The sequence below is a fragment of the Fringilla coelebs genome (genome assembly GCF_963513975.1).
Source record: "Fringilla coelebs genome assembly, chromosome: 8".
In the NCBI taxonomy this organism is placed as follows: domain Eukaryota; kingdom Metazoa; phylum Chordata; class Aves; order Passeriformes; family Fringillidae; genus Fringilla; species Fringilla coelebs.
This window is the reverse complement of record NC_140066.1, coordinates 13,076,241-13,096,069: the sequence shown is the minus strand read 5'-3', so window position 1 is coordinate 13,096,069 and position 19,829 is coordinate 13,076,241. Positions and strand designations below refer to the sequence as shown.

Sequence of the window (19,829 nt, the reverse complement as noted above, 5' to 3'; positions counted from 1 at the left end):
TCCCAGATAAAACACTCATATCATTTTCATATTTTTCTCAGCAATTCCAAGCTATAAAACTGCTACTTAAAAAAAACTCAACAATTCCTAATACTCTCTTTTCTTATTGTTTCTGGAGTTTTCACTGACTCATTGACCATCACCAGAACTGGAGAATTTAGTAGCAATATTACTGTTGGAAATTGAATTCCTCCTTTGTTGTTCCATCCCTCTGCTCCAGCTAAAATTTTGGAATACTTTGGCAATGTAGACAATGAGGAATGACAGTGTGAACAATAGTATTAGGTAAGTTTACTAAGTGCCTCTGAAATTAGGACTTCCTGTTGTTCAGTGAAAAGGCAGAAATTAATGTGATAGTCAAGAAAAAACATCCATTGCCCATGCAAATTTCAAAACAAAAACAGATTTATTTTTTCTCTTTCAAAATCCTGCCATCCTCTTCAGGAGAGGTAGGGTTCCCCTCTGAAATGTCTGCATGCTTTCTGTGCATGTGGAAGCATTTTCAGTTAAGAAATAACCCCCTGTTTTTCATGATCCTGAAGCTGATCACCCGAATTGCTCATGATGATGTCACAGGCAGCAGAAGCCAAGGTTCCTGGAAAGGATTGGTATAGTGTGTGTGCTTCTCCCTGGCACTGGCATTTTCTGAGTCTGTCACGTTTGCCTCATTGGCCAGCAGCAAAGATGGAAATCTTGATTATTGGAAGGTTCTGTGCTGGCATGTAGCAGGGCATAAACACACTTCAAAGACATTGAACCTGAGACTAAAAGTTTGCTTAATTTGGGCTCGGGCAATTTGAACTTCCAAGTGGAATCCACTATGATTTGTAGGTGGGAGAGGTGGTGCTGTGGAGGAAAGAGTTTGGGGAGCTCTGGTATTTCAGCTACAGCTTGTCTCTAACTAATGAAGTCATGTCAGAAAACAGTGTAAGTATTAATAAGAATGAAGCAGGATTTTCTGCATTCACTGTGCAATTGAGTCTTGCTTTTGAATTACATCCTGTTCCTACTTGCCAGACTTTGGAATAATGTGATGTAGAAAGGAATATGTCAGCCCTCGTGTATGTTATTTACCATGTTGCTTTGCCTTCCCTTTCCAGCACTTACAGAACCCAGCAAACTTCCATAATGCAGCAACAGAGCTCCTGGACTGGTGTGGAGACCCCAGAGCCTTCCAGAGACCATTTGAGCAGAGCCTGATGGGCTGTTTGACGGTACGTCCATCCTACTGTGACAGCGGCTCCAGTGCTGTTTTATACTGTGCTCACTCTCTCGTGGCCAAGGGAACTTGACTTTCAGAATCTGCATTTTAGGGGAATTTTTGTCATTTTACTTTAAATACATAAAGCCAGAGCCTAAGACCTGTTTATTTGACTCCATTGCTTAACAGGAAGCAAAATGCAATAAGAAGTTAGAGCATAAGAGGGCTAAACATTTCAGTTAGATTACTTACAAATGCACAGGCTAGATTATTTGTTATACACATACAGTATTATTTCATGGTTTGAAATTGCTAAGTGAGCCATACTCTTACAGAGTGATGAACTTTCCAGGTATTTGTTTTCCTTTGGCGTTTTTGGTAGGGCTGAAGGACCACTTGCCTTTTATTCTAAATTTCCTGTTCCTACAGTGAAACCGTGTTTCTGGCATGCCTGTTCAGCTTACTTTGTTGCACAAATTGACTGCTGGTCTAATCCTGAAATCCTAATTCCAACAATTTCGTTGATTTCAGTGCTTTTCTTTTCATTCACTTTTCATTAAGACCACTGTAGTTCCTAAAGCAGCTTCATTATAATGCATTAAAATATGTATTTTTCTGTGGATTTTGGTTTTGAAACTTTTGTTTTCCAGCAGCAGCAGTCCAGAACTGTTATGTGGAGTCAAGACTTTAGATGAATTAAATTCTGACTGAGCAGAAGGGTTAAAAGCCTCACTGCAATTTGCCAAGCAAGATGATCTAAATAAATAGTCACAAAAAACCCAGAAATTCTGAAATTATTAATGAAGGGACTGTCATTTTATTTGTTGTGGGGCAGAAGTGTGTGGATTATTTTCATGCAATGTGTAGCTGGCATACATAAAACAGACATTAAGACTGAGATTTAGTTGCCTGAAATCCAAATGTTAAGGAATGGCTCCATCTTAGTGTGCTCCAGTGTATAGCATCCCTCAGATTTGTAATGTCAGAAAGTTAGAATAAATCCAATTATCATAGGAGATGCATATAATCTTCCAGTCAGAGAAAAAATAAAATAAAGGAACTTTAAAATGGTATAGTCCAAAGACAGAATATTTAACAATTCTGTTTGAAGTAAAAGTTATCAGTAGCCTCAATTATGAGAAAATGCACATAATGTCCAATGTGACCGTAACTATATTTTATTTATGCTTTTTAAAAACTTTGCTAGCATTTTTCAGGGTAGCTTTTGGGAAAGGAGACATTCACCTCAGTATAATTGGGCAATCTGTGCATAGTATTTCTCTGCAGCCCCTGCTAGAGCATTGTGAGTCTGATCTGCGACTTCCTTGCTGTTTAAATCTTTTCTTTCTACATGAGCAGATCTTCAGCCCTGCCCAAGTGAAGGGTCAAAATAAGGTCTGACTGTCAGTGATTCATTCTCCTCACAGAGTGTACAGAAAGTGGGCAGGAAATGTTCCATGAAAACTAGTGAGGTAAAACACAATACGTGGTTTTCAGTGTGTTGAAATGAAAATACTGTTTTTCTTCCGACAAGACTGAAATAAAAAAACCAATCTTACCATCTAAGTACTGTTAATATTTGAGCCACATATATTACTTTTGTTTCATACTTCTCCCTGAAATTTGAACAGGATGGCATGCCCCCTTTCCCAGGCTTGCTGTGGGAGAGAGCTGTCTGCAGTGTAGGACTGACTGGCAGCAGCATCTTCATCACGTGTTGTCATTTCACTGCATTCCTCACAAGGAAATAACACAGGAACTTAACCAGGTGGCTTGTTCTGTGTTTGATGAATACACAGGGTTTGCAGAATGCCTATAAACTGCAATGAATATGTTTCTTGTTCTTAATTTTAGAATCCCTCTAAGAAAGATATTCTTTAATTTCTTGTTGTGTCCATCACTCTTCCTCTTCCTGCTTCCCATTAAACAGCTTTAACAGCATGATTGTATCCCAAGAGGTTTGTACTTCCTGTATCTTCTTCATACCTTAGCAGGACAGTGGGCAAGGTCTCTTTTTGGTTTTTTTTTCCCCTCCGTACATGTATATTTTTTTCTTAAGCTTACTCATACATAATTTATTTCTAATTAATACGTTGTGATTCATAATTTAGCAGACATAGATTTTTTGGCTTTTTGTTTCCTTACAGGAAGAGGGGTTTGTCTGCTTTTAACAAACATGATAGAACTTCAGTCTGTTTTCAGACAAATTATTCAGAAAGTTGCAAATAAGTCAAAGGTAGCTGAAATAATGGAATATCACGGGCAGATTTAACACCAGATTGCATAGCTTCATGTTCTGCACTATCAGAAGTCTATTTTTCTTAATGCTGATAAGGTTTACCAGTTTTTACTTCTTTGTGAGGATTATGCTACAAGAAAAATGAAAAATCAGTATGAAAGTCTATTCAACTGCTGAAACAGGATTATTGTTTTATTTTTCTAGCCTTTAAAATGACCTTCAAAGTCAAATTCCCTTAAAATTTCCATATTTTTGGATATACTTTTTAAAGCAAGTGATCTCTACCATCATTGCAACATTTGAGCTGTGTGGTTCTTTAAGGAATTTAATTTGGAAATTTTACAAATACTAAAAATGCTTGCTTGCTCATAAAGCTTCCCCCCTGTAGTATTGAGAATGATTTTTGTTATTTTTATGACATTCTGTTGCATTAACTCTCTGACCAGGGAAAAAGTGGTATGCTAAGCTGCTCTGGAACCATCAAGGGATATGAAGTGATCATGTCCTACGAGTGGTAACACGTCATATACTAATTCAAATTGCAACTTATGAGGATGTCATGAATGCAGAAAGGCAGGCTCTCTCAGGAATGTGCAAAGAGTCATTCACACACTGCAAAGTTGAAATGCGTCAGGTGTGATGACAGAGCAGCAAAACAGATCTATTGTGGTATGAATAGCCAAGCTTAATAGGTTATCAGAGATCAACATAACATAGGTATAATAGGTATAACAGATCCTTTGCATCATGTAAGTCCTGTGTATAGTCTTTTGCAAAAATTAACCAATTAGAGTTTATCTGATTAATAAAGGACAGATATGCTCACAGTCTTGAAATAAGGCTTTCATTTAAGAAGTGGTTCTTAGAAGTAGTTCTGTTTACCTGGCACGCTGTCTTTGTGTTGGGACTGCCAGTAATGTCTGCTAACTGGATAACCACCTGAATGTTGGTATTCTTGCTGCCTGTCTTAGAATAGATGCAGAAGAATTATCTTAGAAATACTCTGCCTTGTCAGTAGCAGAGGAGCTTCCAGCTTCATTTATGGAATTACTGGTTTTGATAATAATATATAGAAAATATATATAGAATAATATGCAGAATAGCCTGTTGTAGAGGGTTTTCTTAAATTGTAATACTGGCACTTAGATAAATCTTGGTTACTTGAAAATTTCATGAGTTTGCTAGAGAGTAATTGTTGAACAACAACATGTGTAACACATGTCTAGTGTTTGTCTTGCCTTAGTGGTTTTTTTGCATTTTTCTTTTGTATAATCTGTGCACAGTATACATACTGGCTATTTGCAGTAGATAGTTTTTCCACATCAGCAGTACTTTATAATTCTGAAGTTACATTTGCTACTGTGGGCTCCAGTGACATTGTGTGCAATGTAATAGGAATGGTTTCCTTATCTCTAGAAGAAACTCAAGATTTGATACAAGAGGTAAATTTTGCCAGAGAGGTACCTAATAAGATATGTCAGCTTCATTTCAGTTGTCAAATACTTCACATAATGGATACTTTATATGATTACTCATTTAGAGTTTAAATAATTTCCTTTTGTGATAAAGAAAGTAGGCTAATGCTGTCAAGGCCTATGAATAAAATTTGGGTATTTCTGTGCAGTGCAAACAGTCAAATAGAAAAGGATACATAGGTAAGTTTACTTGTGCCCTAAATAGAAAATATTTTTGCGTTAACTGAGCCCCAAAAGCTGTGCCTCTTCTGACCAAAATGTGATCCAAGTGCATTGTGTTGCTGTGTTCAAACAGTTCTGAGACACTAATTCTAGAGCTTAACTTCTTGTACAGAAAATCACTAAAGTGAGTGGGTAATAAAAATTTATAAAGAATACTCATTTCAACAGATAAATAATAAGTAAGGGATAAAGGGGCAAGCTTTGAATCTCTTTTATTTCTTGCAAGCTACAGGCTGTGGAAAGGTTCCCTTAAACAGCTTTTACAGAGCTCATGCAAACAAATAATGATCTTTCTCAGAGACAATAAAATTTTTTCTAACTTGCCAAGAAAAGCTAGGTGTTCTTTTTCAACAGTAGTTATTTTCAAATCAAATAGACAGTCTGTGGGCCAGAAACAGAATTATAATTGAAATCACTGATTCTGTAAATTATTGAAATGGCAATGGATAGGGTATTCTTTTGTAATAATGCTACTTCTTCCATGGTGTTATGTGGAGCAGATGAAAACAGCCTCCACTTCCCACAAACAAAGCATAGCAGTGTTTTTATTAGGATTGAAAAAATTTCTTACTCTAGTACTAGAATCTATTATGGCAACCCTGATAGTCCTGATAAATTTAAAATATAATTCTTTAAAAATGTACTGTATGTGGAATTACCTTACAGTCTTCTGAAATAAACAGCTTCAGTTACTACACAGCAGTTTAAAAAATAAACATATTTTGGCCAAATCAGATACCAAGCAAAGAAATCCAAGTACTTTAATCACTCACAGGTTAACTTTTCTCCTAACCATTTACCAATCCATGTGGATACTAAAAGTCATGTTTAACAATAACATTGAGCAAAAAGTTACACAGTAATTGAATTATATCTCTGTGTATGGGAGGCAGAAGCAAAATATTGCTCAAAAGCTTTTCAGGAAAGAATGCTTCAAAGTAGACTGCAGTACAAATGACTTTCAGTCAGCATTTGGCCCAGGCTGTTGTGTTCATTTCTGCCCCTTCTCAGGTGTGCTGTAGTCTCATCCCATGGTCTGCTTTTGCCAGGCAGTTTAACACGTAAATGATCTTATCGAAGCTTTGGGTAACGTCTGTGTTGATGCTGCAGCAAAAATGGAAATGAGGAGTCAGCTGAGAGCAAAATGGACAGATTTACAGACTTGTCTTCAGCAAAGGACCGTAAAGGCACTGCCTTGTTCTCTTGCTGTGCTTCAGCTTTACAAGGCACCAAGTTTATCGTTCTTTAGCGCTCTTCAGTCCGATCAAGAAATAAAAGAGTGAGAGAGGCAAAGCTATGTGCAGTTACTCTGTGGCTGTATCTAGAGGCTTCACCTAAGAAATTAAAATCCATCACTACAATGGTTTTGGTCAGTAGGAGGAATTTAGGTAAGCAGGATGTGCTTACCTGGGCTGGCTCCTGGTACATCACTGAATGTAAGAGAGCTGCTGTAGTGAAGGCTTTTGTCTCTAACTACTGTGGTTGGGATCTGAATCTCTCTTTGCATGCAAAAGATGCAAAGATTTCCTACCCCAGATTGTCCACAAAAAACTATGCTGACATAGTAATTGAAATAGTAATTTAAAATGCCTTCCCCCCCAAATCTTAATCTTCTAGATTTTCCTCTCCAAATACTGGGTCTGCCTCAGTCCTTAGATGTGGGAAGCCTACCTGTATTGTGAAAGAAATATTATCTTTAAATTAAAACAAGCAAACAAACAAAACACAAAGCTGTAGTCCTAGCTGTACTTCATCTAAAGGTTATGGATTTCATTGAAATTTTTTGTTCTGCTTGTAGTTCTTACTACATCTCTGTACAGCAGATAAGAGTTGCTGAAATAACAAGCATTGATGATAAACTGATGGAAGTATCCACTAAAAGTTCATGTTCTAATGATACTGATACAATAGTGCAGTAATATTTTAAACTGCATTTCTCTTTAGAAAATCCTGGAATTGAGACTGTTAGATAATCTTAGATCATTTTAAGGAGAAAAAAAACCCTAACTTCTCTCAGTTTCATAATATAGAAATCTATTTTAGCTTGTCTGATATGGTATGAAGAGCACAATTGGTTAAAAAAAAAAGACATACATGTTGAAAAAACAAAAAACAACAACAGAAAAAACCAACCAAACAAACAAAAAATAAAACAACAACAAAAAAAAAGCCAAGAATGGCATATCTGAATAATGTGAGGTTTCCATAACAAGATATCTCAGACTTCAAATGCAGCTAATGCTTGCTTGGATTCATTCTGTTTAATGCAGAAAAGTACATAATCAAAAATCAACCTGTGACATTCCAAAAATCAGTTTTCTAATCAGATCAGGATTTGAATGTGATTAATTAGGTGGAAGAGTGGTTCAGCATATCTATACCCAGAAAATGGGAGGTTGCAGCTGCCCATGAGACCCCTAGAAATGGTACATTTACTCTTTGTATCCAAGACTTCCAGAGCAAAAAGTTCACGTGGAAGAAATTCTGCTCCTTTCATGCTCTCCAGGCATCTGTTGAACACAGAGCTTTGTGTTTGCAGAGCAGCACAGCACTCCAGGGCTGTGTACGTCCTGTACTGCCAGGGTACAGCCAGCAGGCACAGAACACACTGCTTCCCAGCTTACCAAATAACTCAGTGTTACTGCTTGTCCTTTCACTTCGTGTCTGCTAAAGCCCTTTTTACTAAACTCTCTTAGTCTTGTCATGGGCTATCTAAAACTCATCGAGATCTCCTGCTCTCCAAAGTGAAGTGTTTTTGGAAGTCCCTTGTCACTTTGTTTGTATGTGCAGTGTGTGTTTCACGCAAATCACTGTTCAGAGTGTGCCAGGACTCAGGTGGCAGCAGTATTGCAGTGACCCAGTGATCAGCTGGTTTAATTACAACACAGTCCCTGCCTCTTTTCCTCTGGGACAATTTTCAGTGGAGAGGGTTGAGTATAGTGACCTTCTCTTCGATGTTAGTGGTTGTTAAAAGAAGCAGAGAGGAAGAGGATGTAAAGGAGGAGATAGCCTTATTCTGCATGATTTACATCACCGTTGCAGGAAGTGTCACCAAGTACATGGCAGGCATACTGGCTTGTTTTACTTTGAAAATAATGGCCTTTATCCATCTTAGCGAGTGGGAAATAATTTTTAAGAAAACTCTTAATTTGAATACAAGGACTCTGTAAAGTCTCTTACATTTGCAGAACCTACTTAATGTCTGTTTTCAAGCATCAAAGGCAAGAAACTACTTAATGATATATATAACTTCCCTGACTTGCTTTGATTGTCTCTATTGTTGAGGCAGCCCTTCTGCAACTGGAGTGTAAGAGTCTCATCAGATCAGGACTTCAGATCACAGATTTCTTCCTCCTTTTCCTACCCTTTTTTTTTTTTCTGTTTGAGGCAGATCACTATTCATGTTGCAAAATTCCTCAATTTGCTTCCTGTTTATCTGATCTTTGTGTGTTACTGAGGGGGAAAAATTACCATCTACATTGCAGAATTCTAATTACAAAATTTCTGCTGTAGTCTTCAAACTGCATTCAGATAATTTCAAGTATGCACAAGTGGCTGAACACGGAGCCGTCTGAACTAGCAATCAGCTGGCATTTTTAGTTTTGAGCAACCAGCAAATTGAATTGGTAAAATTCATTCTGATGCCAGCAGGGGGGAGTGCTCTTGACTGCTGCTAGTTAAGAGTTTCATTGAAAGTGCAACATAATGGGAAGGGAGTTTAGAAATAAGCAGTCGTGTAGCTCTCTTGATTAACAGGGCTGTTAGGTTGAGAGCCACATTGTTCCAGTACTTCGTGGGGTGATGACGAGCAGGGCCGGGAGTGAAGCTCCGTGGTGAAGCTCCTTAGCCTTGCAAAAGGAGAAAGGAAGGAGGGGAAGTATTGCAGGTAAATCCAGCAAAGAAAAGATGCTGGTAGCCATATTTGTCTGCTTTTTATGTAATTAAAACCTCACTCTTATCATTTTCTCCTCACTGTCAATGACCCTGAGAGTTAAGACATCTGGAACTCTGCAGAGCTGAGTCACAGACAGCGAATGCAATGTCTCCTTTTTGAAAGCTGTTTGTCTGAATTATTCACATTAAAGATTTCAGAGGTTTGAAGTGATCAGATTTTCTTACTGGCAGTTGATGTTATAATAATGTTTGTTTGCAGATGGGGTATATATTCCCTTAAAGGTAGCTTAAAATAGCTGTTAGTGCCCTATCAAAATTTAAATAAAACTAGGTGTTGCAAGTGTGTTTAGGAAATAGGCTATCTTTTATAGAGTCTAGCTGTCTGGAATGTTATTGTAAAATAACATAAAGAAATAGTAGGTTTGAACCTTGAGCTGGCCAAGCACCTCTCTCACCCATGATAAAGGATGATGATCTCAGTTTATGGTTGTGGTACTGGAAACTATGTCTGATTTTGGGGTTTTTTTAATGCACTACTTTTCAATGGAATGCTATGTTATGTATGGTTATGTCAAGTAAGCTAAGTTCTCACAGCTTTGCAGAATGAAGTCATGGTTAAACGTGTGGTACCAGCTATACATTGTCTGAATATGCTGATTTGCTGGATTTGGATTTGTAGTTAGAGAAAGAGTGTCTTTACACATGTTATCATTATCACTTAGCCATAAAATGTAATGGATTATTGAAGACATGGGATGCCTTGATCCCATCTGATCTGCACTGGTACCTGAATAAGCCTGAAATCATGGGAGGTTTCAAATGTGGTAGAATTCCTGGGACATGGTTCAGGCTGAGCTGAATGGCTCCAGTCCGCAGCAGGTGTCTGGAATCTCTGAGGTTTGGCTTGGGGCAGACCTAAGGGACCATGCTGTCTACTCTTTTTCTCCAAGCCAGGATCTGATACAGAGACAGTCTGGTCTACTATAAATCCCCTTACCCTCCAAAAGCCAGAGAATGATAGGTAGGTCTTTCGAGTGCCTGATGATTTTTAATACTTCAAACATTTTCCCAGTGAGTCACATATACATTGAGAAGATTAATGTCTGTTCCTCATTTTCTATTTAGGGATTTAATTTTTCTTTCTTTCCAATCTGTATTATTTCATGTGTGTCTTTGGTCTCATTTTTGCAACATTTTTCCTGGTTATAATGGTAATTTTAAATTCTTACCCTCTCCTGTTAAGTGTTTGCAGACTCTTTGCCTGCAAAACCACCTAGAAGGTTTGCAGTTTACTCTGTCATTGTCTAAGTCAGGACTAAATACATAGAAATTACCTGTAACAAGAAGAAGTTTTGATTTGACAAAGGACTTGTAATCAATAATCTGATTAAAATTTATACTTCTGTCATCTGGGCTATATTCCTTTGTTACAATAGTGTTACATGAGACAATGTCAAAAGACATTAGAGTTAAGATATGGTAACTTGTCAAAGGAAATTGCATGGTGCTGATGTATTCATGATGATGTTCTGTATTGCTCACCTAGTACTTCTTTAATACCTGTTTTTGTTGTCTCTCTGGATACATGTACTTTCTGAGAGTCACTTTTACAATCTTGAAACCAGATTTGGTATATCTCCAAGCTCTCTGTCTTGAATGAATTTCTGAAGATAATCATTAGCAGTTACACTGTTTTTCCAGGTAAATCCCTTTGAGGCACTCAAAGGTAAATTTCATCAGGGTCTGCTGACCTGGATATATTGAACTTTCAAATGTCTTGTAGCTATTTCTTTGTGTTTTGAGGATCCTGCTCCTATGACACATTTGTCTTCTTGTTTCTGAGAATTCTCAGTGTCTGTTTAAAAAGCCTTGCATGCAGAGGAAAGTTTGACAAGTACCAAGTGAGCAATGTCTGACTTGAATTGTAGACCACCTGAAAGAGGGTCTTTGGAGGGGGATGTATGATCTGTTCCATTGACATTAATTTTGAAATAAAAGTAAGTCTTTAACCTGTCACAGTTGAAAGAAAATATTGAAATACAGTCAACGCAAATATTTGTAAGCCTTGTTTAAAAATTCAGACAAGACGCAGCTGGCACCATGTGTTCGACCATGAGTTCATTCTGCAGTGCTGTGAGCCCTTATCATAGTTGACCTAAACATTCCTTGTAAAGGAAATAGAGGTGTACTGCCCTATTCATGCTGAGCAAGCTGAGGCAGAAGGGACCAGAGAAAACCCTCTTGAGCACAAGTCCACCAGTTTCTTTACCACACCTTCTTCCTGCATTTAATGGGGTGCGTACAAGAAAACTGTAGATGGAAAATGACTCCCGGCAAAACAGAAATTTTATTAGAAATATCTATTTCTAATAATTTCTATTAAGTGTCTTTTGAAAGAAAGAAGGGACTTTTTGTGCAGTTTGTCAGTAGAAGAACTTTCTTTCAAAGTTATATTATTATTTTTAAAATTTTTTTTTTGGCTAAAACAAATTTCCAATTTGTTTTCCCTCACACTTGGCATGAAGAAGTAAGTAGTAGTTTGACTGGGTGACCTCTGCACACTGTCAAGTTCAGAGTCTGCCTCCTCATGCTCAGTTCTCCTGTGGTGTTTGCCTGGGCGCTGCCTCAGCTACCAGGAGGTAGGAGCTGCCAGGCCAGGCTGTGCCCATCAGGCTGTGGTCAGCCTTGGGCTGCACACTCTGGAAAGCTCTGCTTTCCACCCCTCTGAGCTTCATGGCACTGCTCCTCTGGCAGGGGAAATGAAGAAAAGGAAACTGATGTCATGTGGGAGAATAGAAAGTCAGGCGTCAGCCTGTGGTTAGGACTGCACTGACCAAGGCTTTGCAGTGTATTCGGTGAAGACAGGGCAAGCAGAACTTGGCTTTTGTGGGTTTTACAGTTCTCTCTGTTTCCTGAGTTACTTCGTAGAATTTTTCCATAATTAGCAAGATGTCAGTTGAGAGTAGTGATTCGGCCTCTTGCTAAGACAGTCTTAGGATTTGTATCTTCACGTTTTAAAACAAATTGAGCATATAAGCAGCTAGTGCATTTCCTGAGTTGCTGTGTGCTCACTGATGACCAGCTTCAAAATAAATGGTTTAATGATTATATGCTGTTTCAAAACAGAACATGGGAGGGCCCTTTCTCCATTGTTTTACAGACTTGATTGGCACTCTGCAATGTGTTCCTCTGTGATGGGAGAATAGATGATGGCTAAAGGAGTTTAAATAATGGTTGTACATTAATGAGATATTGTTCTCAGGAGCCTTTTGCAAGGTGTGGTTTTGGGTTTATCAGAAGAACTTCATCATCCCCCCCACCCCCCATATCTCTACTTTTGGGTGGCTGAAGTACAGTGATACTGGAAGTAGAAAAGGGAAACAGATTTCCAAGTGTGTAAGTGTTTTCCAGATCTCATAGCAGCCCACCAGTCCTCACTCCAATTGCTGATTCAACTTGAAACATGACATATCATATTCTCCTCTTTTTTTTTTCTGTTTTTTAATGATTTTCTGGGTGAGTTTTTATTGATTTTTAAAATTATTATTATTATTAGTTTTACTTATTTCTTAATTTTGCAAGTTTGGACCTAGAGTCTTAGCCAGGATGCTAACAACTGGACTTCTAAGTGTAAAGGATTAAAGGCTGATCTACCAAATTGAAGATGTTTTTTGTTTATCAAAAATAATTGCATAATTTCTTTTACTTTATTCCTTTTTACTTTTCTGTCTAAAAGCTCTAATTGTAAATAAATGTCATAAAACAGTAGGTGTGTATTACTGTACTGATCATCCTCAATTTTCACTTCTTTTCCCTGAAGCTCTCTTCTCAGTTTTGAGATTGGAAAGGTTAAATTTAGGGAGGGAGCACTCCACAGATTAAGTCTTATGAATGTCTAATTTTTAAATTAAAAGGAGCAACAGAACAAAAAATCTACCTGGGAACTTCATTCATGTTAATTCTTTTTCAAGAATAAATTTGGTTCTTAATTGTTAATTAGGAAAAGTGGATATATTGGAAAAAGTATAGGATAATGTTTGTTGGTTATCACATACATTAGTTCTTTACTCTCTTCCATACTGTTGCTTTTTGCAGTCCTGGGCACGCATAATTGCAGTGTCATTCATTAAGAAAGGAGCTTTCAGATGAACAAAGGGTGGGAGAAGGATATTTTCTTGTTCTGTAAGCTGTTAAAGATAGGGACTTGCTTTTGCCTCAGGAAATGGCGCTGTGTTTCTTGTGCAGTTCTTTCACCACTGTTTTAATGCAAAGAAGTAATGGCACTGTTAAGAATAATCTGTTTTATTTGTGCCTCTGAGTCTGAAGTCATCATGTGCCACTGGAAGGCAATAGAAAAGCTGTGCTGTGTATAACTTTAGCATCATTTGGCAGAATGACTGTGGGATTGTGTTTGTGCTGTGCAGATTTTAAGAGGATACGTTCTTGGCTGATAGCTGAGTTGCTGGCTTGGAGAAACAGTTGACTGCTTTTCATCCTTGACTACAGTCTTCAATTTGCCTGGTTTTGCTAGTTCTTCTAGATCAGTCAACAACAACAGTCTTACCCTACAGTAATGTTTGGCAAATGCTTCTTGCCTGTTAATTCTAAAACTGTGGTAAATGTGCTTCCCAATACAGTATTGTCGAAATGCAGCAACTGTGACACTGAGCACAGTGTAGGACAACCCTGCCCAGCAGTGTGGAGCGGGCATTTTAACCTAGAGGACCTGGGCACTGCCCTTGGGAACAGGGCCAGGAACTGTACAGCAGAGGGAGAGACTGAGGATTTCTCATCCTGACATCTCAAATACAGAAAGGTGTATTCTGTACAATCTTTACATACATTGCTCTTCCATGATTTCTTCTGGCTTTTGTCTCTCCAATTTTCATGGAACTACCAGGCCTTTCTTCTGAAGGTGGTCAAATGATTGGATTACCAGAATACTCCTGTGTTTACTTCACTGTGCTTGTGTTGGAAACTGCTGGGGAGCGCTGCCTCAAACCATGTTTGTACTGTGCTCTTGCAGCAGATTCAGATGTCTAACGTTAGTGCTGAGAAGCAGGTTAATGTCACTTTGTAAAGAGCTCAAGTAACCCCTAATGAAGCTTTCTCTCTTTCCCTCTGCAGGTGGTTAGTCGAGTGGCAGCTCAGCAAGGATTTGACTTGGATCTTGGATACAGGCTACTGGCAGTATGTGCAGCCAACAGGGACAAATTCACTCCAAAATCCGCTGGTAGGAAAAGCCTTTTTTGATGTATTGTTGATTCTCAGATGATCATATTCTGTAAAAAATGCTACCTGCGACTGTCTTGCGTTCTGTAAAAAACAAAACCAAAAGCAAACACGTATTTGGTGGTTATAGTTCTGTTGCTTTTAGCATTTCAATGGCATGCTCTTCTGAGGATACATGACTTTGGAAATTTATATTTTTCCCAGCTAGTGCTGTTTGTTGCCCTCTTTGATCTCATGGATGAAATGCTGCTTCCAGAAGCACAGATGTTTAGTAATTTCACGGTGGGAATGAACATACTCAGACCCCTCTGTCTTGGTAAACCATTGATTTTCTGTCATGTGTCAACCTCTAAATCTTTCACATCCATTCTGCACTCCCTGGTATATCTATTGCAAAACATGTGCCTGTGCAAATAAGTACCATGGTTTCTTGTATATCTAGTCCTTAGAATTACAATTTTGAGCCAAGAGTAGGTAGTAATTCTAGTGCTGCAGTAACAAGTAGCCATTTTTCCAGTATTTTACAGCAATAATCTGTTACAGGTCTCTGATCAAGTAGCAATATTTGATCATGATGTATTGCCATTGCCCCTTTTAGAGATGTAGAAAATGCACTTAAGGGTCTTTCTGCTTCTCACATGTTTGATTTAACTGGAGCATTTAATTCTGGTTCTCCTTTTCTTAGCTGATGAATGTCAACATAATGTTCACTGGCTTGGAAAACAGGAAGATAATTGTTCCATTCCAGACTGAGCGTGGATAACTTTTCTGCTTAGTACTAAACTGGCGTGCAGTCCCCATTTTGGAACATCAGAAAAGGTTACCTTCTTCCAAAACAGTGACTTTTAGCCAACTGCTTGGGTGTTAATATTTCTTCTCATGTTCCTTTGCAGTTTTTATCAGCCCCAAACAAAACATGGCTACCTTTTGTCCTAAGTGTTCTAAGCAGCTCCTCATGCAAAAGTGGCTTTCACATCAAAGCATATTCACTGGACTTACTGGTTTTTTTGGGTTTTTTTTTTTTTTTTGGTACAGGAAGGGACCATTAATCTTACTAAATGTTGAATACACTGTCTGATTTTCCTCCAGGAAAACTGTGTAGAGGATAAAATGTTCTGTTGACCAAGCACAATGTCTCTTTTCTCTGACTTCTTATTAACTTTATCCATTTGTTAGCTATCACATCTCTTCTTGGTTGTTTGGGGTTTTTGTTTTTTTTTAAAGCTTATCAAGGACGGCTTTCCAGCTATGACAGCACTGAATTTTCTTTAAAAATATAGCTCTTTCCCCTCTCCTACTAATTCTTCCTGACATGTCTCTCCATCAGTATGTTACAGAGGTGAGGTTGAGAGTCAGGTGTTATAGTTCTTTTCCTTTAGGGCTCACTGAGGGAGTAGTCTTGAAAGGTGCTGGTCAGTCATCATGGTCTAGAAAAGCCCAATGTCAGTGTTTGATTTCTACCAGTAATTACTTTTTTTGAGGAATATATATGAGGTTTCTTTTTAACTTAGTGCTCTGTACAGAGTTCACTCCCTTTTTAATTGATAGAATACTGGGAAAGCTGGTAAATCACACTCTGTTTACTTGATATAATCTAAAACCCTTCTCAGCCCTTTGCTTTGCTTCCTATTTCTCAGTTGTGTATAGAAGTCATTTATTTTCAATGATCTTAAGTATTTGGTTTCACAACTACTTTAGTTTTATTGTGTGTTCAGTTGTTTCACCAGGTCTTCCTGGGGTTTCATCATGCCCATCTACACTGTGCATTTTGTGCTCTTACTGTCTGTGTTAAATACTCATATTTTGGGGCATACCATAACAGATTTTGTGAATTGTCACATATAGCCCCTTCTCTAAGGAAGTCGCATTCACATAGGGGCTCTGAGAGCTACATCTTTGAATGGGCAGCTTTGACAGATTGACAGACTGGGATTGCAAATGGGAAGTCATTTCAGAACATACAGACTTTTTTAAAAGGGTTATTTTCCACATCAGAGTGCATTAATATTTGCTGATTTCTCATACAGCAGTGGCTCTGCTCCTTCATTCAGTTTTTGTAAAAATGTTGAGATTGTCCTTTGCTTTGCTTGTAGAGAGTGTGCTTCATTGAAGGCTGCTATTTGTGACTTGCTTAAGTTGTTGTCAGGGATGCTTGCAGGTTGTTTTGAGAAACTCCTTCTGTTTTCTTTCTCATCTAATGAAAGACACCTTCAACACTTCTTCCAGTCACATTCCTGCAGAAATCCCCTGATGTAGATATCACATGGCATTAATTTTAATGAATAAGAATTTGGTTTTCCCTTCCTTCAGGCTTAAGGGGAATTTACAATGGTTTGCATTCATTCCTCCAAGTATGAATTTAATGCTGCCAGTGGGATCACTCTGGAAACATTTTTAATCCATGTTGTTTAGTGTCTGACATTCTTAAATGCTAGGAGAAAAAAAGACTTTCTAATTAAAACATATTTGAGTAGGTGAACATTGGGGAAAATAATTGCACCAAATCCTTTCAAGGCCATCCACTGGTAGTACCTCCTTACAGCCTGGGACAAGGCTCGTTGACTGATGTCCTGCAGGCTGGGAGCCTGGAGGGGCCTGGCAGTGGTGGCTGGCAGGCTTTGCAGCTCCGCTGTGTGGAGCAGGTGGACCCCTGCAGCCCAGTGTCCCTCAGGTCCGCTGACCCAGTGGCTGACCCAGTGCAATCAGCAGTCCTGCTCCTGTTCCCCAGAATTCCCACCCTAAGCTTGTTCAGGGAGCTCTCTGGCAGAAGAGCTTTTGCTGGCATGGCTTCTTTCCTGTTCGACTGCTCCCTGAGCTGTGTCTCTGCGGGGCCCCAGGAGAGTCAGGGTCCCCATGGCAGCGCCTGGGGATCTGATCTCACTTATCCCTGATGGAAGCTGGCCGGAGAGGGCAGAGCATCCAGCTGCCAAATTGGCTCAACTCTGTGGGAAAACCACCCCTTGGTTCTTGGAAATGGCCTCACGATGTTTCATCCCAGCTGGTTTGAGCTCCCTGCTAAGCTGGAAAGGAGGTGCAGATGGCAGATCAGAGTCCAGGCAGGAGTGGGGGGAAGCAGGGAGGGATAGGAGGCTGCAGCTGGGTGGGGCGGCTTTCAGGTGGCACAGCCTCAGCTGGGGAAGGGCAGGGCGCCAGGCCAAGAGCTGTCAGCTCCTTGGTTTCTCCCATCCAGGATTGTTTGGTGTTGCTAAGACAGTGTTTGATGTGCTTTTTGGTGTTCTTTTACTTGGTCATTGAGATAGTTAGCAATTAGCTAATACAAATTGTTTTGGAGAATGCCTAGGGGGGAGGTTCATGCAGCATGAAAAGTATTAATAAGTTGCCATGTGTGTTTTTAAATAGAAATGACGATTTAATGACTGTTCCTTTTGTCTCTGCTTTCTGGTGTTTGTACCTGAAATAATAGCTGCTGCCTTTTATTCTTCTAACCCGTGCTGCTGCAACAGGGTAGCTGCCTCAGCAGGAGGTCAAACACAGCATTTCCCACCCTGAAGACAAATGACAAAGCCTTTAAAAATATATGTGTCTCTCTTGGTGACAGCTGCTCCCCAGACCTTCCACTGCAAATTCCTTCGCCTTGTTGTGACACCTAAAGGGAATGGCCCAGCAGGTTGGCTGCCTGCTCATTTGCTTCCAGACTGCAGTAACCTGAGTTGCTCTTAGTATGTGAGTGCATAGGTGTTTATGTATTCTGGCTTTTCTTCCTTAAAGCTGAAGCCCTTCTCTCCGAACAGTGTTTGCTTGGACATTTTCTCAGCATATCTGATGCTTTTAAGTCATTTGGTAGCTCTATTTTGCCTGGTGAAATAAAGTAGAGTTCATCAATTAAAGTGTTGATTTAAAAATATAGGGGGCTGGAAGAGAAAGAGAGAGAACAACTTTCTGTTCTGATTTTTTTTTTAAAGATACTTTATCGAGCTACTGAACTTCATTCAACTGCTCTTGTAGCTACTTTTCTAGTTTAGCTTTTGTCAGGAGGCCAAGCTGAGGCCAGACAAGGGGACGACAGGATGAGATCATACAGGGAGCTTTGTCAGAAAAGGACAGTGTTCACTATCTCTGTAAAGAGAGAGGAAGGAAGAAGCCTGAGGGCAGAACTGTGCAGAAAAGGTACTTCAGCAGGCACTGAGCAGCTACAGCAAACAAATGCTGTGATAGCTGAGACGGGCAGCCAAGTGTTGGCTGTTTGATAGCAGAAATAGCAACCTTTTTTGATATCACTTTGCTTTCAGTCCCTTAAGGCTGTGCTTGGTGTGCTTCTGATTTCACTTTTCAAGGGCTGTATTACTTAATAATCTTGATTTAATATGAAGTATGCACTAAAACTTCATAGTAATTGTGGACTCTGTATTATGGGGGGGTTTTATTTCTTTAGCTTCAGTCATTGTACTGAAGCTGGAATATAAGAGAGCTGTTCTTTTTAGTAGAATGCCAAACTGTAATTAAATTGGACCCTGGGCTAACAAAGGTATTTGCAGTGAGAGTGCTGGCAAATGGAGGTGTTAGAACATTATAGAAAAGATACTGAGACTGAAGGTATGTCCTGATGAGGATACATTTTCAAAGCAATAGTACAGATTGGGCAAAGAGTATTTTGGTGTATTATCAAATCAAACTCCCAGAAATTCTATAAAAGGAGAGAAGAAATGATGCCACAATGTGAATGAATAAAAAGGTAGAAAGTAGGGATAGATCATGGGGGACCCTAGGGCTAGATTAACACTTTTACTAAGTTTCCAGTAATAATGTTCACATTATCTGTGGAGACAAGGCAAAGTGAGGTGGCTAAAAGGATTACTAGTATAGAATGGAAATTACTCCAGCCAAGGATGGCATCCCTCCAGCTTGAAGGGACCAAATGATTGACAGGCCTGTGTTAGGAAAGAAACAGCAAATAAATTGTCAGTCTCATGCCTCACACCAAAGATTTCCAGCAAGTCAAGTCAAAATGGTCTTCTATGACTGGAGAAGAAAGACAGATGCTGTATCTGCACTTAGGAAAGTGGCTGATAAGAATAAGTAAGTAGTTTTATGAGAGCAGAGTAAAAGCTTGGGTTGTTTGTGAAGTGAAAGCTGAGCAGAGTTATAAAATGTAAGTAAGTAATAACAAATGAACAACTCAGAACAAGAGCTATTACACTACAATACAGTATTGACACAAAAACATACTGCTGTAAATGGAATAAAACACTGAAATAGGTGGGGAATTCAGAATTATTAGGGTAGTTGCATTTAAAAAATATTTTCAGATAGAATGACAGTGGAGAGATGGATGCAGAGTAAAGGAAAATGGAAAAGTGAAAGAGCCTTTTTAAAGATAAAATTCAGTGTATGAAATTGTGTAATGTGCTTCTTGATGTAGCTGGAAGCTGGTTAAGAACCTTTTATCTGTGTTGTCCTAAATTTCTACTGCATTTCCATGCAGAAACCTAATCCATTGGTAGTTAGAGTTGGTGTCCTAAAACTATCCACCTGACAATTCTCATTAAATTAAAGGTATTATTTTCTTTCAGCTGTTACCTTCTGAAACAGCTTTCAGTATTGAAAA

The 19,829-nt window shown here is 38.9% G+C and overlaps 1 protein-coding gene across 5 annotated transcripts in view; it reads left to right on the top strand.

The window, feature by feature from the left end:
• The window catches only part of ZMIZ1 (zinc finger MIZ-type containing 1), a 335,745-nt gene that overhangs the window by 195,333 nt on the left and 120,583 nt on the right, over positions 1-19,829 (top strand). For all 5 annotated transcript variants that reach the window (XM_084210758.1, XM_084210760.1, XM_084210761.1 and 2 more), the window contains 2 exons: positions 1,101-1,214; positions 14,159-14,264. In XM_084210758.1, coding sequence (XP_084066884.1) covers positions 1,101-1,214; positions 14,159-14,264 — 220 coding nt within the window. The remainder of the gene's footprint in view (positions 1-1,100; positions 1,215-14,158; positions 14,265-19,829) is intronic.